The 25,792-nt window shown below is 35.0% G+C and overlaps 1 protein-coding gene across 1 annotated transcript in view; it reads right to left on the minus strand.

The window, feature by feature from the left end:
* EXOC2 (exocyst complex component 2) overlaps positions 1 to 25,792 on the minus strand; it is a 125,263-nt gene that overhangs the window by 29,956 nt on the left and 69,515 nt on the right. The window contains exons 14-23 of the mRNA XM_021544771.2: positions 22,813 to 22,881; positions 22,392 to 22,549; positions 19,215 to 19,336; positions 15,619 to 15,680; positions 13,330 to 13,410; positions 12,373 to 12,432; positions 11,465 to 11,526; positions 9,971 to 10,037; positions 7,930 to 8,046; positions 3,949 to 4,090 (exon numbers count right to left, since the gene is read on the minus strand). Of these exons, the coding sequence (XP_021400446.1) occupies positions 3,949 to 4,090; positions 7,930 to 8,046; positions 9,971 to 10,037; positions 11,465 to 11,526; positions 12,373 to 12,432; positions 13,330 to 13,410; positions 15,619 to 15,680; positions 19,215 to 19,336; positions 22,392 to 22,549; positions 22,813 to 22,881 (940 nt within the window). The remainder of the gene's footprint in view (positions 1 to 3,948; positions 4,091 to 7,929; positions 8,047 to 9,970; positions 10,038 to 11,464; positions 11,527 to 12,372; positions 12,433 to 13,329; positions 13,411 to 15,618; positions 15,681 to 19,214; positions 19,337 to 22,391; positions 22,550 to 22,812; positions 22,882 to 25,792) is intronic.

The raw sequence follows: 25,792 nt of genomic DNA on the forward strand, positions 1-25,792 counted from the left end.
CTACATGGCTCAGCAACAATATTGGCAATAAATACATGAAATTTCTGTACAGGAAATTCATGTGGATTTGATTAATTTTGCTGATGATGTAGACCTTGACTTTTGAAGCCCTGATTCTCAGAAAGAAACAATTTTGATAACACTGCCAAGGCAAGACATTTTGGTTATTGCTGTGCTACTCAGTGGTATTGCCTATATATAGCATTGCCTGTAGTGATAATCCAAGTCTACAGTAATTCATACATAATTTCTGTAAACTGTGCAAAGAAAGTAATCAGTAATATTAATAGGCTGTTAGCCCTAGAGGATAAAAGTGCAAGATTGAGGGGATTTCTTAAAATACACAGCAGCTTGTCTAGTGAGTATCAGATTTCCCTGTCCTTCTATTTGCACTTCAAGCCCATCTCTTGTTTGAATAATCTCTTGCAATCCATTTATATTTCTAAATAAAAATGGATTAATTCTATTTAATTTAATTTCTAAATCCTACCCTAATTTATGTTTTTAACTTGCTCATCCAGTCCTGGCTTTCCCACCTTGCTCCACCTCCATTCCTTGCTTGATACCAGTCTTTATAACAAGCTTTTTGTTCCAGTCTCTCCTTTTCTTGCAGTTACATTATCTCCTGTATCAGCATTAGAATCTCCTGAATAATTCCATCTACCCAAAAACATTACTTCCAATAGTCCAGATCAGGTAGCCTCTGCAGAGAACTTTTCAGAAACAGCTGTAGTCTTGAAGCTCTGGACAGAAAATTCACCATCAGAAAATTCTCAATCTCGTTCCTAAGCAAACCCGAGTATTTTCGTATGCACATTTTTAAAAAAATGTCTTTTGCAAAAGATGTGTCATGGCATCAAGATGCCCCCGAGTTGTGATCAGGTTTTCAATGGCCAGAAATTTTCAGGCTGAACCAGGGAAGTTATTTACCTTTTCCTTATCTTTTACATATGGGCAAATTGATGTTTTGACCTCTTCTTTCCCTTCAGAAAAAGAACTGTTCTTGTCAAAATCCACCTTTTTACAATCATCATTAATACTATTTGAAAGCTGATGCAGAAACAGCCCATAAAAAAACTTCATGCAAACTCTAATGTCCTGGCAGTCATCCAGTAAGGATGCAACAATACACATCACTGATAGCATCTCTCAGGAACACAACTGCAGCCTAAATAGTTTGCCTTGCCAAGCCCTTTTCTTCTTTTTTTAAAAATTAAGACTTTGAAAGTCAAAATCCAAACCAAGAAAATGAAACAAAATCTTTACAATTTGCAGACATAAGATTACTGAAAACAGATGATTTCCAATATACAATCTTTTCTTAACAAATAAATATATCACTGTTTAACAAATCCTTGAGTGAACGATGTGTTTGACTCAAGTTAGACCCACTCCTTGTCATACGTATGCTATTTCAGTTTAATAAAGTAGGTATTTTCTATGCTGTTGGAGATTAAGTATTACAAAGCTTTGTTTGTTTTGGGTTTTCCTAGGAGAAAAATAAAGACAGATATCTACTGCACTATTAACTGCATTGTTTAGATTACGTATATTTTCTCAATTAAAATTTTACTTTACAATTTAAAGTTGTTTGTGAGTATCAGTTTATTGAAAAAGTATCAATTTCAATTATATGGCTCTTGGCTGATTTTTTTTTTTTTCTAATTGAATACTAGAAAAAATCTGATTCTCATTTGCCCCACAGAGAGGTTTTTTTTCATCCAGTCCTTTTAAATTACAAAGTTCAACTACCTTCATGAAGAGGTTACCTATTAATCACTTACTAATTATCTTTAGGGCCCCAAATATTTCCAGGGTAAATGAACCACTGCTATAATCAAACAGAATGAAGCTCCTCATGGCTACTTTGTCCAGGTTTTGGCTGGGATAGAGTAAATCTTCTTCCTATTAGCTTGTATAGTATTTACTGTAATCTATGAGAATAATATTGATAACACATCCATGACTCAGGTGCTGACGAGCAATGCTCAGACTAAATCAAGGACTTCAGTTTCTCATGCTGCCCTGCCAACGAGTGGGTGGGGATCCATGAGAATCTGGGAAGAGACAGCTGGGCAGCTGGTCCTGACTGGCCAAAGGATATTCTATACCATAGGATGTCATGCTCAGGATGTAAACTAGGGGGAAAGCTGGCTGGGGGTAGGCTGGGCATTGGTCAGTTGGTGGTGAGTAACTGTTTTTCATTTGCATCACTTGTTTTTCTTTCTTCTTTCCTTGCGGTTTATTTATCTCTTTGTTATTTTCCTTTTCATTAAAATTTATTTTATTCTTTTATTTCAATTATTAAACTGTCCTTATCTCAACATCTGTTTTTTAACTTTTACATTTCTGATTTTTTTTCCCCTCATTCCACCAGGGCAGGAGAGGAGTGAGAGAGCAGCTGTGTGATGCTTATTTGCTGGTTTATGTTAAAACATGATACTTCAATACAGTAGTCAACAGAGTACATTTAACAGAGGTTCATTAATTGGAAAGGTAACTAATCATCAAGGTGGAGAAGCACAGAAGTAGTGTCTATATGTTCTTTTTTAACCTGTCTAACTTGAGGATTAATAAAAAAACTCTGAAGAAATTTTCTACTATTTTGAATTGGCCAACACTATGATATGCAACCTGAAGAGGTGTCTCTAATATTCACTATCTTCACTTCAATTTTGGCCATAAAGTTACAGAGAAAGCACATTAAACCAAAAATAAATTGGACAAAAAGAAGGCTGAGATTCACCTGTATTAGAAATGCAATATTCCCTTTAAAAAAAGAAAATACTACAGAATTATCCTAAAGGCAATGTGAGCCTAGAAAGTATATGCCAATGCACTAGATCAAGAAATGAGCATCTAAAAAGCTGACACAATGTCTTGGTTAGCTGGTGGGCCAAGTGAAAATACACTTCAAATATGATTACAAGTTATGTATTATTCAGAAACATTTTTGAATGTTCAAGATGAGTATCTAAGCTATTTCCGCAGTGCACTGCATCACAGCATATACTGTCAGCACAGAAGTATTAACAAGAGATGGAAGATGCACTTTTATCTAAAGTAATAAACTCTAAGATCCTTTTGCCTTTGAGCAAGGAAGCACCTGCAGCTCTTGATTCACAGGTTACCAGTGTAATTACCTCCATATCCAATTTTTAAGTACCACTGAATTTTTACTAAGTCTGCCACATAAAACTCTATGAAAAAATCAAAACAAGAATGTACAAATTGATTAGGAAAAGATCACCTTCAAAATGCTATGTCTATGTCACTGAAACTAATTTCTACTTGGTATTACCAGGCATTTATGTGATAAAGAATTCAAATGTACCAATTTTGCACAAGACAATTTACACGATCAAAGAACCTAAGTGTGCACAGTATTCACTACTGAAAAAAAAAAAGGCAGACTCATTTATATTTTATGCTCCCTCAAAACAGAGGATATTAAAGCATCTAAATAATGACTAACATCTCGGTTATTTTAAACACCTTATACCTGCTGTTTGATGGTTTAACATTCTTTGCTGAACTACTGCTATAATACACATTTTGTCATAATTTTACCTTTTGAGAACTGTAATTACATCTATTATCAAAGTAGCCAGATTCTACTGCAAAATATCCCAAACTACCTCAGTGAATTTTATAGGAAAATAGCAAAGATGGCTTTTATAATTCTTTCTATTATATACAAGCAATGAAGCAAAATAATCACAAAAAACAAGTACTAAAGAGATTATCAATAATGAAAGCAGCTTTAATCATTTGGGGATATTTGAAAAATTATTTAGGAATTAAGTAAAGTCTGCGAGAAAGAACTCATAATGAGAACATGTCAAAAGTTAAAAACACAGACTAGAAAAAAGTTTTTAATTGTACAGTATATTTTAGCTCCTTTCAATCACTGTTAAAATCACTTGAGTTTAATAAGCAGATATTTACCTGTTGGAATGAGACAATCTTTCCAATCAAAATATCCTGCATAAATGCCAGGTTCTAATGACCCAACTATTGGATCTGCCTTGAATTCAATGTACATTTCAAACAATCTTTGATCCAGCTCTTTCAAGGATTCCATACTAACCTAAAAAATTAAACGAAAAAAAGGAAAAAGAACACAGTAAATAGTCATTAACTAAAAGAAGTTAATCACATATCCAAAAAATCATGTCTTTATTTTCAGCAAAAATCAGCAACTAAACTATACTATACTATACTATACTATACTATACCCAGTATAATTTTTCCCCAACTGTATTCAGCAGTAGACATTTTCATGACAAATACAAGGAAAGACTAAGCAGGCAGATCATTAAGTGTCTACTGCCATGATTTTTTTCCTGCATGTCAGGAGGTCTTTATCTTGCAAAGTAAACAACTGAATTTTGTGAATGCTTTAAAATATACCCATAAAAAATTCCATCCTTAAACATGAAGATTTTTGCATAACACTGTGGATTTATTAATTTTAATTTTATAATTTCTCACTATATTAAAAAAATTCTTTCTTTATTTAGAAGTCTCTGTGTTCTGAAATTGAACCTATGGACTTTCTACTTCAACTGCACAACAGAAGCAGAAGCTGCAGCTCACAAGCATCTGCAGAACTCTTCTCTTTAACAGCTCTCCATGCACTTTTCTGTAATTCACACAACTTAGCCATACTGAAAGCTAAGGGGATATGGACAGTTTATTCACTGTCATCTGAACAACTTTAAATTTTTTACAAGGTTTTTTTATTAAACAAAGGTATCTCCTGTAATTATAGCTTCTACAATGATTCTGTAACACAATGCGTATCACAAAATGTTGAAGCAGAACACTAGTATATAAACATGGTAATGGACACTACATGAAAATAAAAATAAATGAAAATTAAGATCAAAATCTCGTGTGACTTCTGCTGAAAAGTATTTACCTTTATAAATAAGAACTTAAGCAACACAAAAATAAAGCTTTTACACTAGTGTTCATTTTCCTTAACAATCAGGGAAAAGGCACACACACATACACACATATGTATATATGAATAATAATTTCCAGAAGTAAAGGCATTTAAAAATGAGGTCTGGTTTAAAAGCATGTCTCTAGATCAGACTGGGATTTCAGAAAAAGAAAGAAAAGACTCCTTATCATTCATTTATAAGTATTTAATACTGCAAACTGTAGAATAAGGGTTGAACCTTATTCACTAAAGTCTCTAAATTGTGCTCTACTCTGGTATGTCTACATTGTTAAATAAAAAGAAAAAGGAACTGCAATATTTGAGTCGGGAACAGAAGTAGAGAAGTTTTCAGGAAGGAGATCACAAGTATAAGGGAAAATAGTTGTTACTGAGGTCAAAACTGATGTTAGGTAAGTTGGGATGGTGAAGCTGGTGCTCAGAAAGAAGATACACCATGACTTTCCTGCTTTTATAGGTGATGAACCTGAACCTTCTTTGATTTGTCACAAGAGGATCTCTATTCCAAAAGCAAGCTCTCTATAAGACATAAGAAGATCAAGGCTATTTTCTTCCTCTTTTTCTTCTACTTGACTGCCTATTTTTAAATAGAAGAATACATTTTAAAAGGTACAGAAATATTGCTCTTTCATCCTCTTACAAATGCTTCAAGACATTTTTCACTTCAATTTCTTATGATTAGGGAGAATAGCAACTCTTAGACCATTCCTATTTAGACCATTCCTATTTAACTTTAAACTAGTGGGAAAAGTAAGTTTGAGTGCAAAGTCTCTGCAAATATCACTCATTCATAGAATCTGTGAAACAACTGCTTTAGTGTTCCTCAGCAAAGTTTTTCAGAATTAAGTAAGTTGACCTTCCACTTTTGCAGTCATCCAGTGCAAAAAATCATCTACACATTCAACACAAGCTTTTTTGTTTCATACAAGTTCTCTTCAACCTGTTTCAAGTTCAATACACAAGTAAGATTAGTGGTAATCTGGTTTTTCAGCTGGTGGAAAGATTGCAGGAAAGAATGAACAATTTTGAGCCCAGGATTGGGGGAAGGAAGCAGAGCAGAAGTCCTTAACATTCACCATGTATACTCATTTCCCCCATTTTCAAGTGGGCTAAATGCTTATAAAAATAGACAATTCTCACATTGTTGCCTTTCATGAACATCCCAATGATTCCTTTTCAATTCTTGCATTAAAGCCATTTTAAGCCTCGACCCTTTAACGTTATCTAATTATCAGAACTGTGGAAACAATTTTATTCAGAAGCATAATCAATAAGATGGGTAAATTTTATGGGATACATGTTTTTTTTTTTTCTACTTTCTAAATCACTAAACTGATGATAAGTTGAATTAAAGAATCTCCACAGAGAAGTACAAGAGTCATGAGTATGTGCCAAGGTAGCATGTACTAAAAGTACAGTGCTATGTTTGGCTGCTTTATGTAAGTTTGTATTTGGCACACTAAGAAAAAAATTGAAATAACCATATAGAATGTAAGAAAATTTTCTTGGCTACAATTTATAATTTCTGTACTTCAGAATATTAGATAATAATGATTTCCTGACTAACAAAGACAACTTTAGAAAAAACACCCTAGTGTAAGAACAATAGTTTTTTACTAAAACACATTACCAAATTCACTTTAAGATTAAATTTATAAAGGTGGCAGAATTTAGAAGTATGACTTAGTTTCAGTCTTTTCAGATAAAAATTGAAAATTACCAATTCTTTATTATAACTTTTTAATCTAATATTTAAATAAATTAAAAACTTTCAGGAGTTTAGGTGACAGAACAAAAAACTGAAACAATCAACCCACCTCTCCAAACATCTGTGAGCTTACACCCTCATTTTAAAATTAATAAAGAGCTGAAAATTTGCCCTCTTATGATGACTATCTAATTATCCTAATCCCTCTAGCTGGCATAACCCATTGGTATGTCCCATAAATGCAGCATTGCATCAGTCAGAGTTTTCAAAGGGTTAACACAGATTGGAAATTAATCTGCCACTTCAACATCTGCATTTGGTAATTTATAAATGTGCCAAACTTTTAGTGGAAATACTTTGAGATGGCTGCGCAAGGCAGGGTGTTGAACACATATATAGCAGATGTCTTAGCTGCTTCCAACGGTACCAGGCTCAACTCCCAGTAGCAAAAAAATGCCAACAGCCAGAGTAATTTTCTACAGTGTACTAACCACATAAATCATAGCAATCCCTTTCAAATGTTACTCAAAACTACTTAGGCTGTAGAAATTCAAGCAACATTCAGGCATAATGGGACTAAGGATATACTACATAGTTGAACAATCAGTTTGAGTGAAATACTGTAGTCTGTACTGGAAAAGATAACATTTTACTTCCAACCAACAAACATTTCTGTAAATAAACTAGCTTTATGGTCCTAAGGATTAAGTCACAACATTTCTCATAAGAAGTGATTAATCTTTACAAAAAGGCAGGAAAATGAGACAGCTACTGCCACCCACTTTGACATTTTCGTTCTTTGAAAAAGAAAAAACAACAAAATCCCCCCCAACAAACACAACAAAAAAACCCCATGAACTAGTTTACGAACAAGAGCTATCAGTAATGCAGATTTCCAGATGAAATAATTTATCAAGTATATTCCTGAGATAACAATCTTTTACTCTCTGCATTGAGAGAACACAGTGACATTAAACAGTGTTACTAAGAAATCTGATAAGCTCTGTCATTGAGCACAAGTCCTGAACAAGAGCTCACACTTTCTAGACCAGCTACTTAAGCCCTGTATGAACACACAGAACCATATTCTTCTTGTTGTTGCATCCAACCAATGCTTGGACTCCCACCTATTTGTGGAAGACTCACCGAGGAGTCATTTTGGATGTCTGGGCACTTGCACCTACTTTTCACAGAAGGGAAAACAAATAAAAATCTTCAAGCAATGATGCTTCATCCCAGTGCCCTCACTTACTTGAGTTATTTTATCAACACCTTGGAAGCCATGTTTCTCAAAATGTTCAGCTATATTTAGGAAGGTATGACGTTCCAGGTAACGGCAGTTACTGAGTGCAATTAAAAGTCTCTGCTCCTAAAAATTAAGAGAAGAAAGAGCGTAACAGTTGAAAAAAGAAGTATCATTATAACCAACACTGTAAATGTATATAGAGTATTTTACTGACTCTCTGTGCATAATAAACATTCTCATAAATAAAGTAGGGTATACAAATATTTTTGTCAACAAACTACTGAGAACTGAATAAATATCAGGTATGATGATTGAACATGATGCTTCCTCTTATAGGATCCAGAGCATTCATTGGAATAGTTATGACTAATACAGAACTGTGGTTTAAGACTTCTTTACGAAAATTAGTTTTGGACAGCTTTCCAGGAAGCTGTTTCTGGATTTTACTTTGTTTCAAGAAATATACTAAGAATTATGACCATCATAATATCAACTACAGATCATCTTCACTTTCCCATGAAGGTGGCTAAAACAAGGGAAGCAGTTACTGAACAAATGTACTCACCAACTCTAAAATACTACAAGGTTCTAAACTACATTATATAATTTATATAATTTTATATAGTTTAAGTAGTTTGAAGAAATTCTAGGTGGTTATAATGTATGTTCTTCAATGATTTTTTTTAGCTACAAAGGAGTCAAATACATTCTGGAGTTGAGGTATCAGAATTGCCTTTCTTTCATCTTGATATCAGATATAGCTTCCAAACAAAGAACCATACAAGATAGAACTATTTAAATAGATTGGGTCTTCCCTCTTTCCCTCTCCTCCTTTTCATTTCAAACTACTTTTCCATCTCAGATGAAAGTTAAAATCAATTGAGAAAGTATTTTGAAAACAAAATTATTTGACAGTAAAGTTACCAAAACAGCACTGATCTGATTAAAAATGGTACTGGTCTTAAGACCAAGAACTCCTGACAGTTTGGTATTTCAGTAATGTGATGACTAGGACTGAGAGCTGCCTTCTACTTTAAGTTATAATCAGGCAGTATGCAAACTATTTGAAAAATGACAATTTAAAAAATTCAGTGACCAACCTTACTCTAATCACTCACTTTCTCTGTTCTCATTCAAGAAAGAGAAGACAAAATATCTTATGATTTACATAAGAAAACAATACCATGGAACCATGGAAACCAGACATTGTCTAAAATTATGATTTTTTTTTTAACAGTTTTGTACCTATGACATATAGGAAATAAGCCACAAGTCAACAATTAATATCAAATCTATGTATTGCAAGAATATAATAATATAAAGAACTAGTTATTATGTCTACACTTCGGAACCTTGCTCCAATCTGGCAATCTGTGATTCTTTATTGTAGCAGAAATGCTTATTACTCTGGTAAATTAGGCACAGTTGGGCTTCTGACACCATTTAAAAGCTGTACTAAGGAATATTAATTTCACAAGACATTACATTTCTTGCAGGTAAAACATGTATTTTTTTAATCAGCTACTTAAATGAAAGAAAGTACACTAACCAAAGTGTCAAGAATATTAAAAATTCTTTTCCAAGTTCCTAAAAACACAAAATCAAATAAGCCAAACAAATAACCAATACTTAGAAAATTTTCTGGGGGAAACTGTATTACTGAAAATCTCTATCTCTGTGGGTTTTAAAAAGTAACTAATAATCAGACTGATTCTAATCTAAAACAAGGTGATAAATCAAAAATCAAATCCTCAACTGACTTAACACCAGTGCTATTTTCACTGATTTCTTTGATGCCATTTTAGTTTCTAAGGACCTGTTTTCAAAAATCACTTTCATGAGTTACCTTAACAAGGTACACTAAGATACCATAAAAATCAGTGCTTTCAACAAGAGAAATGCCTACAGAATACAAAATAATTCTCTATAAAAAAGAAAACAAAATAAACAATATTTACAATATTGTATCAAAAAAAAATATAGACATATTCCTGTATCTTTGAGAAGTATTTTCACATCAGCTTTTAGATATAGAAGCCAAACTTACTGAAGAAAGACTTGATTCTTCATGAATGCTTCCAAACAAATCTGGAGATGAAACATCAACTGAAAGACTAAGAATATTATTTAAAAAGTAAGTATATACAAAAATATAGTGCTTTGATTATTTGATACATGGTGGATTCAAATCAACAGGAATGAAATGCTGCCACAGTGTCCACCAAGAGTCTTCTTGGTGCCTCCCTGCTAGCTCCGACACGGGGGCTGCAAGGGACACCCTTCCGTGCTCAGGAATGAGGAAGGGCAGCTAAGGGTTACGAGCCCTTTTCTCGGAAGCCACTGGTGGTGATGGTGAGGGAACCAGGAGGGGACAATCCAGGCTGTATAAATCCAAGGTTTATTGGCAGTTGCAGGGAGCTCCTGGCCTCAGGGGACGGGGGATAGAGGGGAGTGGGACATGAAGTAATTGACAAGCAGGACAACATATCAGGGAGCTGAGGAGAGGGGACCCCTGTCCTTGGCCAATCACTCAACGCCCCTCATGGAAGCTTCTAGAGAGAGGGGCTAGAGAGTCGAGTGACAGACAAGGTGACAGGGAGGGGATATGGGGAATGACAAGGGAATTTCTAGGGATTTGGGAGGAGTGGGGATGGGACTGACATTTAGGGATGAAACCATAAACGAGGGAAAAACAGGGACAACCCAAATAACATAATACAACAAAATGCAATTCTGTTTCAAATCCCCCCTACACCAGATAACAAAGCAGTCCATGTTGTTCAGTTTTTCCAAGATGCCCACAAAGCCTGCAGGAGGAACTTGGTGGTCTGACAGCACTATTCTAGCTATAGACCTTTCATTTCCTTCCTAAAGCATTTTTCTTTTCTATAATTTCTATGTTTTGCCACAGATTCTGTTTTTACACCTATCCACCCAATGGTCATCTGAATAGGAAGAAAAAGAAATTTCATTAAAACCAGAGTTAATTTGCCCTTTGCAATGCATATTTTTATATTTGCCAAGTCTCTGGCTTTTCACAAAGGCTTGTAACTCCTGGAAGCTCAGGCTATTCTGACTTGTTTTGGTCTCTAAAATAAGTGGCTCATAAGAATTTATTGAAGAAACAGCTTTCGTGAATTTAGCAGAAATACCAATACAATCAGTAAAAAAACAGAAGGGAAGAAAGGCAGGGGATGTTTCACCATGACTGGACATTAATTAGTGACAGTACAACTGATTCCATGTAAAGTCATGTCAAAACCAACAAGTCTGCTTGAACAGCACACAACTTGTGTCACTGAATAAAACAGTGTAAGTAATGTAATATTAATTATCTTGTATGATCTTCATTACATGATGCCACACAACGTTTTGACATAAAAAGTACCTGGTCTTATTTCAAAGCATTACTATTCAGAGGCAAAAGTATTCACAAGAAATAAGAAATATGAAAGAGATAAAACCACATCCCCATTTAAATGTAAGACTTGCACACACAGTTGCAGAATACTACACATAAAACTTATTTCTTTTTACTTACTGTGATGTATCTATGTCACCATCAGGTTTGGTGCTTAGTTGTTCCAAACAATCTATAAAGCCCTAGGAAATAATAAAGCAAGATCTAAATTTTCTGCCAGAACTAAAAGATGTTCTCACAAATTCACTTTTGCTACGCTCAATAAAAGCAGAGCAATCATCATCACCTGGTTTTGTCTTAAACATTAGTTACAATGTTTAGTTACAGCTTTTGAGTGCATATTTTCTATTTTGCATGCATCATAGTGTACTTGTAGGAAAACACAATATTTTTTAACCCTGACAAGTAATTTTCATGATGCATGTTTAAAATTATTCAGTGATAATCTTTTGATTAGCATGGTCAACAGTTTTCATGTGCTAAATCTGAACATTGGATTCCAAGTAGAAATTGCAGAAGCCTCACTATAATCCTTTTGTTGCTTCGGCTCATAATTTCTTATTTGAGGAGACTATTAAAATGGTTCAAAACCTAAAGAATGCTAATACCAAATTTCAAATAAATTTTAAAAAATCAGATTTTGTTACAAAGAACACTGTTTTCTGCTACAAAAATTAAAAGCCAGATCCTCAGCTGATGAAAACCAGAATTTCTCCTCTCACTGCAGTTATTAGATGTTAGATGGTATCAGCTCAGGAAGCATCAATTATCAGTAAAATCCTGAACAATCACATTCAGTAAAATACTTGAATATGTCACTTACTCTCTCAGGATTTGCCATCACCAGATTGACCTAGTCAGCTCTACCTACTTTTAAAGTCAAACATTTCTCAGAATCCCTGAGTGTACCACAGGAATAACACAGTCATCAACTTAAGCTACCTTTTGGGAGGTGGCTAAGGTATAACGCACACATTTTTGATCGTCACTTGTGTTGACAATTTCATACTTCAAAGCGATCAAGATACCTGCATGATCCCAATGCTTAGTTGGCACACATCCTCCTGTGTTTTCTGATGCTGGAAAACCTGAGGATGCAAGCATATTATTTCAGCAGAACAACTTCACAACTTCTCAAGGAAGACCTGAGTTAACTTATGCCTAAAGAGATGACACAATTAAAAGAATGCCTGCTGGGACACTGTTTTCTTACAGATCAATTTCAACTTTTCTCTATCCTAAAAACTGGAGACAATACAAGTCTCAGTAAACACTTTGATAAGCATGAGTAGATAACACAGTAAAAGGAAGGAAATCCTAGCACATGTGGTATGTGTCATTGTTGGCTAATGGAATTGCCGCAAAAGCTCCCAGGATATTTCAAGGTCTTCACATTCTAAAAAAGATGATTCATCATGCAGGTGAATTCACTGCAGATTATTTTGAATAATGGTCACTAAGAAAATAGACCAGCTAATCAGAAAGATTAATGTAAATGAGGAGAGAGAAACAATATCTATACATAGAGCCCCAAGGGAGTTTGGAAGTGTCAAACTCACTTAAACAGAAAATACCAATGTTTCAATCATGAGGGCCTCAAGGGACTAAATAGATGGGGACAAAAAATTGAATATAAGTTCTTCAACTAATTTGGATCTAACACTAAGTGAAGAGTAACTCCTAGGAATGGCCTCTCCCTTTTTTATTTTAGCTGTAATGTCTACTGCTATCTGAAAATTACATGAGTAGCACTTTTTTTTCCAAAAGAACAGCTTTAAGGTTTTAAATACAGGTTCCATCCGCCCCATCAACACAAATTACCTTTAACAAATGAAGCAAAATCAGAAGTCTAAAAGCTAGCACAAGTGAAAAGGCGTACATGGGAAATAAATACAGAGGAAAGTTATACCACTGGATCATTCTCTGAAAGTTCTTTTCATGGTTTCAGAAGAAGAACAAAAATGAAAACATAAATCAAAACTTACACTGGCTTCTCCAGGTTTGCAGTCCAACACAGTTTTAAGAGATTGCAGGGAACGAATAATGCACTGTTCAAACTGGGATGGCTGAAAGTCAAATGAGTTGTTAGCTGTAGATAAGCATGTTAAATATACATTACACAAATACATAAAAACTTACACGGTGTATAGTAAGCTCTTCACTTACAAATTATCCCAAATAAGGGGTGGGAAGGGGAAAAAAAAAATCACACTTCATGTATTACTAGAGGATCCTTTCATAGTGATGAATGAGAGACTTTTAGACCAAACAGCCTTGTATAAAAGGCTTAGGAAAGATCTTTGGAGCTTTTTGTGGTAGCATTACAGATGCCTGTTGACACACTCCCTCCTCTGCACCTTGATCCAAGATGGAATTTCACCTGAGATGTCCAATATTTCTGCATTGTATTTCAGCAAAAGTTTTCTAAGAAAATCAGACTGAAGCTTGTTTCAAATGGAACAAAAAATGTTTTGAGGGGATGTTGTTACCTTCAGGTTTCCAAACCTGAAATTTGACTGTCTCGATAACATGTATCAATTTAATCCTGAAAGTGCAAACAAGTTCACAGCAGTCACTTTTTCCTTGTCTTTGTCTCTTCTCTGATAAGCCACACTTCATTTTTTTTAAAGCATGTTTCTGCTGCTATTGGGCAAGAACCTATTGTGCAGGACAACATGCAGCAGTCACTACTCCAGAAAAGTGAGACATCATCTTACTGGATTTGGGTCAAAGAAGTGGACAAAAATATTTTTAAGTCCTGTAAAGTTGCTTTTCATTCAGTACATAGTTTATCGCATGCCACCAACTTTAGGCTTAGGAATAACTTTTATTTCTGTAAATGACGGAGGTGGATTGGGAAACTGATGCTACATGGCAAAATGAAAATAATTTAAAAGCCACTATGACAATTTGTGTTTAATATTTTTGGATCCCTTAAAAGAAGAAGGCCAGCAGTAAAGTGCTGCTCTTGGGTTTTTGCTTCCACACTATAAAACATCACATATCAGGAGAGGAAAGTTGTTTAGATACGTGATTCTTTGGATATTATGAAGCTGAAAAAGCCTGGTTCTGTATCTCACTGTATCTTTTACCTGGAATATAAACACTAAAGAAGTCTTTAACCTTTCCTACAAACTTAAAATACAGTTTCTACCCCAAGCCTAAAATGTCCCCAAATAGACTGCCTGGTCCTTTTTCATATTGGTTAACCTTTACTCTAATATTACTGCAATGAACTCTACTATAGTAGGTAAACAATCTCTCTATGACAAAACACAGTCAACTTCGACCACTAAAATTTGGCATGTTTCAACCATGGCCTCAAAAGGTATGTAGTGATGTACTGCATACAAGGAATGAATGGGTGATTTCTAAGCACAAAAATTACTTAAGCTGTTTTTTAATAAAGATGGGTTAGTCTACAACACAAATATAAAGAAATAATGTTTCTGTGGAAGACCCTTCCCCCTGCCTTCATTCAGCGGATGAACACAGTGAAAAACAGAAAGGTTAAGGGACTTGCCCATAGCAGCAGCAACTGAAATCAAGACCAGAAGCTGTAAATCTGTGATAGTACTACAACTGACAACAACACTCCTTCCTACGGTATGCATATTGTGACTGCTTAATGTCCTCCTACTCAACTTCAAACACGTATTTATAGAAGCAAATAAGAACTAAAAAATTCTGTGGAGCATTCCCTTAGATAACATACACAAAGCAATTGTCCCTCCCACAGGCCTTTTCTGCTTTCGCAGATTGTATTTAAGTCACACCTACAACATGCTTGCTGTGTTTTAGGCATTACTCATTACTGTTTATTTCCAGAAAGCGACTCACTAATTTATCTGAATTTGGTTTCAAGTCATTGGTTGTTTGCATGTAGGCAATATGCTAAATTAGTAGTTTTTCAGTTCAATTTCTCATTATAACATATAAGTGATCTATTTATTCAGCTACAGACCAATTCTGTGGTAGCATGCCTACTAAGTTATGAAGCATTTTGATGTGAACTGAACTTGTGACCTTAAGTATGACTTTTTACTCCAGTACACCATTCAAAGAGGTAACCATTCAAACAAAAATTTAATAAAAAAAAAAATAGTGTCCCATATTTTAATATTTTAATAAAACTACAGACACCAGTATGCACACACAGATAAAATCCAAGGTATTTTAAATTTTGGAGAATATAGAAATCACTTTCATTACCCATGCAAAAGAAAGAAAAAATCCAGCAATGGAAGAGCTTACAAGACACCAAGTATACCCACCAACGATGTCAAACCTTCATTGTCAACAACCCAGTCCTCCTTTTCAGCTAACCTCTTTATATCTGTAGAACAGAGTAATAGGGGAAACATGGGATGGGTGGGTGGAGAGAGAAGGTATAAATTTTAATTATTAAAAAATTCTTGAACTTGAAAAGAAACCACAGACAGTGGCACTGCAATGACTAGGCATACAAGCAAATCACACTACAAGCTTCAAAGCCTTCAGTACTCTCAAATGACTAAGAATGGAACTCACACTTGGAGTGCTGCTGATACCACACAGAGAAGCATATCTATGATACATGGCAGGACTTGCATGAAGCACATTGTTTACTGGAAAGCTTAGAATTAAAGGAGTATTGCAAAGGCTTTGGGTTTGTTTTTGTTTTGTGAATTTTTAATCACAATTTAAAATACTTCAACTACGAACCCAAGTCTCTAGCCTATAACACTCTAGCTCTTAATTAAAAACGAAAGAGAAACTGTCTAGCATTTTAGCAAAGACAGAAAGGACATAATATAATTCATATTCAGAACTATAAAAGAAGCACAGGATCCTCACTTAGGGTCAAAGATCTATGGTGCTCGATTTTTCTTCAAAAGTACATGAACACATATGCAAAAAGCACTCTCTTCCACTACCCAGAAGGTATTCACTTATACAAGCCTACTATATAACTATTTATTGGGATGTGAATCCAAAACTTATACACTATAAAAACACAATTCTTCTCTGGATGGTGTGCATCATGCATCATCACTGTGTTTTAGGCTTAACTGAAGTGTAAACAGAAAAAAGATGAACTGTGTGCAACTGTGTGCAGTTTGCAGGGCTTTGACATACAGTTTTCCCCCACAGAAATTGCTCATCAGAAGTGTCTGCATATCATGAAACTCTCTTTTAAATGAAACAAAAATTTCAGTGAATTACCATCTCTTCTAAAAATCTAAGAAAAGAAGATAACTAATGCATGCAAAAAGTTTTCTTCAAAATATTAGTACTTTCTGTAGCTAAATTAAGAAGCTTAGTTATAGCATCATACTCTGCAACTCTCACAGAAGTATAGGCTCAGTGAGGATAAAAGGCATTAAGAGATTGTGTAGAATAATGACTGTTCACTTTCCTACTTAATTCAGTTGATATTCTTCTAAGGGTTTAGATTGCACTGGTCTGCCTTTACATGTTTTTGTGGCTGCTCACTTTTGCATTCTGTTCTTAGCTAAGACAAATATAAAACCCACCAAATTTCTTTCTCATATTTCACTGCTCATCAAATTCCAGGCAAATACATGTATTTGTAACTCCCTGTCTAGTCTGGCATTCACATAATTTCTCTTTCATGACCTTTATGACCAGTGACCACATACAGGAGGGAAAGAACACAGACTGCCTCTCAGGGCCAGCATGTGTACATGGTGTTTATCGTAAGACAACAAAAAAACTCCTGTGCGTGGGCAGGTTTATTGTATTTGAAAAGCTAAAGTGCTGTAATGAATATTTTAACTACATCTGAATGCCTTTACCAACTTACAACATGCAGCAAGAGATGAGACTGAAGGTTATATCAGAACTTTACTCATATTTCAGAGATATTAGAGAGGTGAAATTCAAGTCCAGGAGGAGCCTTTTTGACTTACATGTTGCAGATATAGCTACTTCTGAGATACATTTACATAGCTCCATAACAATATCCATTACCTGTACTTTCACTCGTTCCCCAATAATAAGAGTTTTTTCAAAGGTCCAATTAACCTGGTCATGTGCAGAAAAAAAATCCCCACTATCTTAAATTCATTAAATTCATTTAAATTCACATTCCAGAAGTACAATTTTCTTTAGTAGGCAAAGAACAAAAAATAGGGGATCACAGATAAGGTATGCAATGGAACAGAATGAGTTATGACACAAGCAGGCATCTTTCCTCCTGTTTGATGCTCTAGCCAACACACAGAACTGCTTCACTGACAGGGGAGGGAAGCAGCTGCCAGGGAATGCTGCTGTTATGGCTAGACTAAAGAGAGCTACATTATCCAGCCAATAACACTTACCAGCATCCCAAGGGACCTACTTTCTTTTGATTCAAGAAAGAAAAGTATGTATTAAAAACTAAGGTGCAGACTACCACAAGAGTTTTTCCTACACAGAAAGTGTGGCCAGCAACCAGAACATGCAGAGCAGAAACTCTGAGCAAAGAACTGGGCTATTGCCCTGATGCAACAAGTACATAAAACCAGTAACACAACAGATTTTTTCATAATTGGCCACATATTGGAGGTCTCTGCACTGTGCTGGAGAAGCTAGGTAGGTAGCTCAGAGATTGGATAAGCCAAGGACTGTCAAGAAAATGGTTAAAGAGCTAAATACTTCCTTCCTTTGAAACAGCAGGATACCTGAGGACTCCCTCACAGTTCCTAGACAGAAGAATAAGTCAGTCCAAAAAGATCATACTCATGTCACAATTAAAAGGAAAAAAATATCTTACACCATCAAGAAAAAACAATTGAATTCAATCGTGCTAAGGGATGAAAAGCAAAATAGACTTTCTCATACTTAATGTGAAATCTGAAATTGTGATAATACTTCACAGAATTTTAAGGATAAAGGCAATGTGTGAACTTGTTCAGCCAGCTTGCTTGATATTAATGAAGGAAAAAAGTGTTAATTGTGAAATGAGATTTAATAAAACAAGAGTTAAGAATGCAATTCATATCAACATGGTAACAAATAAACCACAGATAACTAATGACTTGTTATCACCAAAAGTTTAAAAACTTGCTTGATATAGCCACCTATTCTTGGCATACTTAAGCTTACAGTAAAACTCTTAGCCTACACAGAATTGAATCATATGTTAAAGATGAATAGTGACTAAACTGTAATAATAAAAAGCCATAATTTTTTTTTAACATTGAGGGTAAGTAGTCTTTTGGAAAAAAATCCCATGGCCCTGCTAAGGGAATTAGTAGATCAATCTGCCCCAATTTTAGAAGAAACATTTATTTCTAGGAGATCCACTTAATTGAAATTTAAGATCACATTAAGTCACATTAGATTTAGAGAATGTGTTACTGGTCTTTACAGTCCAGACACTAATGGCAAAAATTGTGTACACAGCAGGAAACCCTAGGGATTACAATGTTAGTAAAAAGCCTTGGAACCCACACAACTAAAATACTTTATAAAGGGCTGTGGATTGTTTTTTTGGTTTTTTTTTTTTTTTTGGTCCTTGGGGTTGGGATACTGTTTACTTAATTCTTCATGTTATAGAAAACCTCAAGAAAGAAAATAACTTCTACTTCCAACATGGAAAAGCCGCATAGTGAAATAAATCACTTGCATTGTAGAACTGTCTCAACCCAAAAGAAACAAGTCTAACTTACTATATTTATTAGGCTGAGGGAAGAAAATATTCATTAATTATTTCTGGCAGAAAAATGAAGTACTTCAGTAACTCTTGTGAGAGACTACAAAATCAGATGAGTCCACTGCCACTACAATATCTGTAACAAACACGGTTATCTATAAGACCATGGTTTGGCCTAATTAGGGGCACAAAGAGTGACAGGGAGCAAGGGCACCTGCAGCCTTCCATTACCTTCAGCTGTGTGTTGTAAGGTCACGATAATGCAACGTACACGAAGGTCCAGAATAAGATCCTGGATGATCTGAAGCATGTCATTGGGTATCTCGAGTGCAGTAAGAGACTCAGAACTAAGCCTAGAAAACAAATAAGTTAGGTGGAAGTGTAAATATGAAGGGTTTTTAAGCTGATATGACTACACTGAATTTTTCAGACATTTTCTGCATATATAAATACAACAGCTCCGCTCTCAGTATATCTTTGAAAACCCATTACCCCATTCTGAGAAGATTAATTATTTATTTAAATAAGAAGATTGTAAATGCAGATTTATTTTTCTCTAAGATTACAATAATATCATCACAGCAACATGCCACCTTTTTTCTACCATGTTCTTGCACTTCCCTGCTTGATCTCCTGTCCTATGATCCAAGAATAATCCTTTTGGAGCACAAGCAACCTTTTTTGTTGTTTTTAGATGAATGCCTAGGTCAAATACAAGATCCAGAACTGGGTTTTTGTGATATTTTTTTTACTTGCATGAAAACAATAACCATGATTAAGCTGCCAGAAATGGTGTGCATCAGATTGCTAAGAATATGTATATCATGGGAGCTAAAATATAGCTACTGCACCATGGGCAGAGTAAAATAATTCACTGTTTTGCTTCCAACTCTGACCAGGCACAAAACACTGGTACTACAGGTGAGGATGGAGACATTAATTTCTGTTTTTTTCCTTTAGAAATAGTAACACAGCAGCTACTTGCAAGAACTAGCATTTCAGCTTTCAACTAAAAAACACAGACTTAGGGGCACAGAGGGAAGTTCACTGCTTTTATCCAACTCATAGATCTGTAAGCAAGGACAAGTCAAAGGCAGTCACTGCCATCTGCCCTACTGCTAATACTGGGGACAGTACAGGTAATAGGAAGCACCAAAGTGGAGGAACAGGAAGGCACAAAGCAAACAGGTGGAACATTTTCAATCATGCATCTGTAGGCTCCAGTTCCACCCCTGGTATTGGGCACAAACCACCAAACTCCCACCATTAATGAGGCTGCTCTCCAGCCAGCACTATTGAATTAGTAGATTAGAAAAATCTGTACTATCTCAGCCAGTCAGGAAACACAATGTAAATACCTGTCCATGAGAAAGTTAAGTTACTTTAGACTGCACAGAAGCCCTGTACTTTAGAGTTGATTCCACTGAGCACACAGCTGTCACAACCCTAAGATCATCCTTTTTCTCTTACAATACACCCTAACAAATACATACCTTTCCTACCTTTATAGTAAGGCAAAAATCTTATCAGCAATGGCTTACTTGGTTGCATAGATCTAATTTATTCTCTGAAACCTATTCATACTGGGCAATGACAGGATGGGGTACAAGAGAAAGATTGTGCTACCACCTGTGTGATACACACAAATATGTATGCGTGATATCAGCTGTGTGAGACATACAAACAAGCAGAAAAATTAAGATCAACAGATGTAATGACAACTCCTTGTTATCTAATACTGTGAGTTCTATCAGTCTTAAATACAAGCAGAAAACAGTAAATCATATGTGAGATGGCAAAAAGTAGTAAAATTCCATTGTGTGCTTCACAATGACTTTCAGTTATGGACTGTGAAAGTAAGGTTTAAGCTATTACATAACTTTGCAACAAATAAAGGTCTTAGGCAATATGTAGACTCCTCTTGGGAACAGCCTACCTTCATCATTAGTGAGTCACAAGAATTTTGTCAGACTGTAAAAGTATGGGGGCTTGAAAATTAATGTACTTGCAGCACTTGCACAAATTTCTGACCTGGTCACCACTGATCAATATTCTCTGATGACATGTTCCATTCCTCTTCTCCAGATGGTCCTTTTATTCTCTACTTTTGATCACTTTTCAGTAAAGTCTAGCCCACTTTGCTCAAGTGGCATCACTAAGAAAACAAGAAAACTAAGAAAACAAGGTGGGGAAAGGAGTAGGAGGGAGAGAGGATTTCCCCAGCTCTCAGTTCAGTTATTCATTACAAGGGTAGTGCCCGGAAAGCAAAAGGAGATTCTCTGAAAGAGTGTCTTCATGTAGTCTGTAGCCTTAGCCTGTATCTTATCTCAGATCAGGAGCATAGCTCACCTTTAGAGAACAGCTGCTTACATTTCCAAGCAAGTATTACAGATGTGCAAGTGCTAAAGTCTAGAATTTTATAATTTGAATGAAACTCATGTCTTGCTTCTCATAAAAGGACAACATTGGTGCCTCTTTATATCTTTTCATTAAGTCAGTTCCTTCTTAAATTGAAAGCATTCATAAAACTCAGCCAGAATAACAAACTTCACATAGAAATATTTTTCTATGTGGTTACAGTACAGATAATTTAAGTGACAACAGAGTGACAGAAAGTGTTAAACAGACTTGACAACAGGTGTGTACCATTCCATCTGCACTAAAAATATCTACACATTATTATACCTCTTCCTCTTCTTCATCTGTGCTTTGCCTGTTACCTGCTTTGAAAACTCAAGATCTAAAGTACAGTATCATACCTGGGTATTACTCAAAAGAAGTAGTTACTTTTCAAAAGGCAATGACAACTCTTGTAGGCCCCACAGACAAATGCAAGCAAATTTTGCACATTAGTGAATAATATTGCAATTAATGAAATGCACATTAGTGAATAATATTGCAATTAATGAAATGTACATTATTAAGCTGAATGACATTATAAGCAGGAATATCACCTTCCATTAAACAACTGTAATGGTAAATTGTGATCTAAGAATAGCTACAGTGCAAAACATGTTCTTTTCACCCATTTTGGCAAAGATAGGAAGATATGTAGCAAATGCAGCAAATAATTGCTTTCTACCTTAAAGAATTTAATTGTGTTTCATTCACTGAGTGCCTATGCTCTATGCTGTGCCAGGCAAATATTTTGTTCAAACTTTTTCATAAGATGCTATGGAAAACAATGAATACATTATTATGTAATAAGACTATACCATGAGACATCGATAATTACAGTTGTACATAGAATCCTAAATCTGACATAAGCAATTTTTTTTGCAATCCTGTTTTTGAAAATGTTAACATTCTCAAAATTCAGGGTTTTTAACAAAATGAGTAAAACATTTTGTCTTAAAGCACACACATTCCTTGAATAGAATGATTTTATGAGTCCAGAGATCCATTTACCTTACAGTCTGGATAACATGTGTCAGCCACTGGCCAGAAAGTTCAGATTTCATCTCCCAGCCACCATACTGTCTTAATTCTCCTTCTCGGAGGGTGAATGGAAGCAAGGCTCCACGTATAAGTTTTACCAGAGAGTGCATCACTTCCTGAATCATTTTCTGCATCAGAAGAAGGGGAAGAAAAATCAAGGAAATATCTCTTCCAAGATGCTTAAGCAGCCATGTATTTGCTATATGCAAGAGGGAGAAATGTTACATTTACAGGTGGCTCCATATGGTAGAGAAGGGAGGAAAAGGAGGTGTGAGAGTACACAAATTATACAGGAAATATTATTTTTCAAGGTGACACTAAAGTATCTTGCCATGAAGGACAAATGAAAGAAATTAGGGTTCTCCCTACCACATCTCCCCCAACTACTTACCTTGAAATCATTTTGTCTTTGCCTAGCATTTTTCTTCGATCTTTCCATTTGGCCAGATTTTTCAGCAGTCTTGTAAAAATGAGAAAGTTGAAAAGTGTAAGTATCTTATAACCACTGTTAAAATAATTCTGAAAAAATGGGTTTCAAGGTGAAGAAGTGAAAACTGATGAGTTTATGATGTAATTATAAAAATGAACTCAGGGCATTTCACTAAGCAAAGACTATATATATTTCAATAAACTCAACTTACTGTAGATAAGTACCCTAATGTTTAATTCTGAGGAAAAATGTGTGCTTAAGACAAAGTCAGAGACTTTGAGCAAAGAGTAGCTGCTCAAGCAGTGCAAACTTCCTGAGGTTAAAGTTTTCTCACTGCAGTGTTGGTGAGATCTAAAACACATATAGTCCATTTGTGCATCAAGTTTACATGAAGAAACTGTATTTTTTTAGCATGGAAACTTACCAGAGAAAGACATCAATATGAAGTGAGAGGCAAATTTTGGAATGAAGGCAATTTAGAAATGCATGATGTAGGGGGAGTGCTGCAGGGTTTTTGTTTAGTTTAGAACAGTATTTTGTTACAATGGTCTTTATATAATTCAACTAATTGTAAGAAGACTGCAAAATAAGCAGCATCTTTATTGACAGTTCTTTGAGAACAGAGGAACATGAGTACACTTTGCATGAGACAGTTACAGTTGAAGAAAAACATGATTTGACTAATAGTCTTCCTGTTTGTAGTTCTACCCTTCTGTGAAGAGTACTGAGACCTCAGGAGTAAATTACATTGAAAAAGTTATTTCAAATCCTAGGTGAAGTGCAGATGCGGAACTTTATACTTAGAAAATCTCCTGTTTTATGTTTGTACAGCAACATCTACTGGACAAGAATTGCAATAACAGGACACAAGTGCCCTCAAAGACAATCAGTTTACTTTCAAATGATTCATTTGAAAATAGAGCATTTGAAATGCTCTATTTTTCAAAATCCTTCTTTAGTTAAAGCATTTAAGATTTTTAAGACAAAATAAATTATTTGAAGTGAGCAAAAATTAGAGAAAAATCAAACTGCTTAACAGTTTTGGAAAACACATAGCTATAAAACTCTTGTATGTTAAAGCTCTGATTTATACCATTTCAGACAAGGAGAACAACCTTCAAATTATTGCTGCATTTAACTCCCACTTTTCTCTTCTAAAGCATTAAAAAGAAAATAAATTGTATTCCTTGAAAGTTCAGATAGAAGCTTTAAATTGACACTGGTTTACAGCTGGATTAAACAGAGCAATTCATAGATCCTTGATACATTTTTTTTTTCAGTGGTTTTGAAGAAGACCAATCTTAAACCTTTCTTGCACAGACAGACCAAAACTATCTTGTGGTAAAACCAACGGTTACTACTCACATTTGTGACTTCACCTAGAGTGATTCAAAGAACTCAACTTTTTAAACTGTTGAAATACCACACACATCTTAACTGACAATATTTTAAGGCATACATCTAATCTTTCAGAACTAAAAAGAACACCCTACCTGCCAAAACCCTACAAACTGAACAACATAAAATACATCCTGAAATGCATATGTGGAGATTTTCTTTCTACATTTTTTAAATGTCTTGAAGACTTAAATAAGCTAACTGAAATAACCCTATATACCATTTTTATAGGATGTTTCTTAAAAAAATGTAGCAATTGCTTTGCTTCCTGATTGTTGATATATACCAAGCATATGGTAAAAGAATTTTCTTTATGAACAATTACAATTTTTACTGTTTCTGACAGCAAAATGCAAACTTTCAGTCTTGAATGCACTGTGATGACAGATATTCTTAGGTGCTCTAGAAATCTTCCAGCTTATGCCATCCCCTCCTGTCACTCATCCTCAATTGACTGTGGCATGCAAAACACACAGGAGGAATGGAATCCTTCCTATCTCCCCAAGAACTTGTAGGGCTTCTGTAAGGACCAAAGGAGTGGGAGAAACCAAATGTGTGGGGATTAATTTATCAGAAGTTCAGAATTAGGCCCAAACATAGAAGACCATATGTACCTTACAGACTAACAACAAAACTACCTCTCTTTTTTTATACATTGAAATAACATTTTGTTCTGGCAAGACAGCCCCAAGATCACTACATTTTCCACTTGCAGACATTTTCGTGAGCAAGATTTCTTGATCTTGTTTACAGTTCCAGTCTTTGTTTCTCTAGAAACTGCTTTCTATTTCATTGTAGACAGAAAAAAAAAAATCACAATAAACTTAAGAGGTGAATTTGTAAAATTTAATTTTCAACAGTACTGGTGTTGAGAAGAAAGGTTGTCATTTCCCTTATGAAAGAAATTATTTTTGTGAAAGTCAGCAGTACTAAGGTTTATTCTTGATTTTACTTCCTTCTCTGAACATTAGGTGTAAATGTCATATTTTTGTTTTTTATCATGTAAAATGAGAATCACACATAGCATCTATTTCACTGAAGCTATAATGCTCTGTACATTGCGTTCAACATGTAAAGTGCTATAGTATCTATTAGTATCATCATATGAAAACAGGATATTAATTTAAAAATAGTAGCAGAAGGTAGATTAATTCTTTGGAAAATAAGTACATAAGCTTCCAAATGTTCCTTTTCAAAGGCTTTTTTCTTCCTACTAAAGCTGCAAAGAATAGTAGATAGACATGATGATTTCAGAATTTAAACACAGCAGAACATAGTATACGACAAAATAATTAATCAAAAATTAATTTTGAGAGGTATCCTTTCAAAATCTGTTAAGAGCGTGCATATAAAAACAACATGTGTCATAAATCATTACGTTTGCTTTTCCTCTTCTTCTTGCATTATCAAGGTGATTTGAAAAAATCAGATCATCTGAGCAAGAAGGCATAGTAGCACAGGCAGTTGCAGCTGATTACCCTTCAGACTAGACTCCCTATAATGTGTCTGTGAATTCTGCTCAGTGCCTTGGTTATTTTGCAAT

Source organism: Lonchura striata, chromosome 1, assembly GCF_046129695.1.
Source record: "Lonchura striata isolate bLonStr1 chromosome 1, bLonStr1.mat, whole genome shotgun sequence".
NCBI classification, from domain to species: domain Eukaryota; kingdom Metazoa; phylum Chordata; class Aves; order Passeriformes; family Estrildidae; genus Lonchura; species Lonchura striata.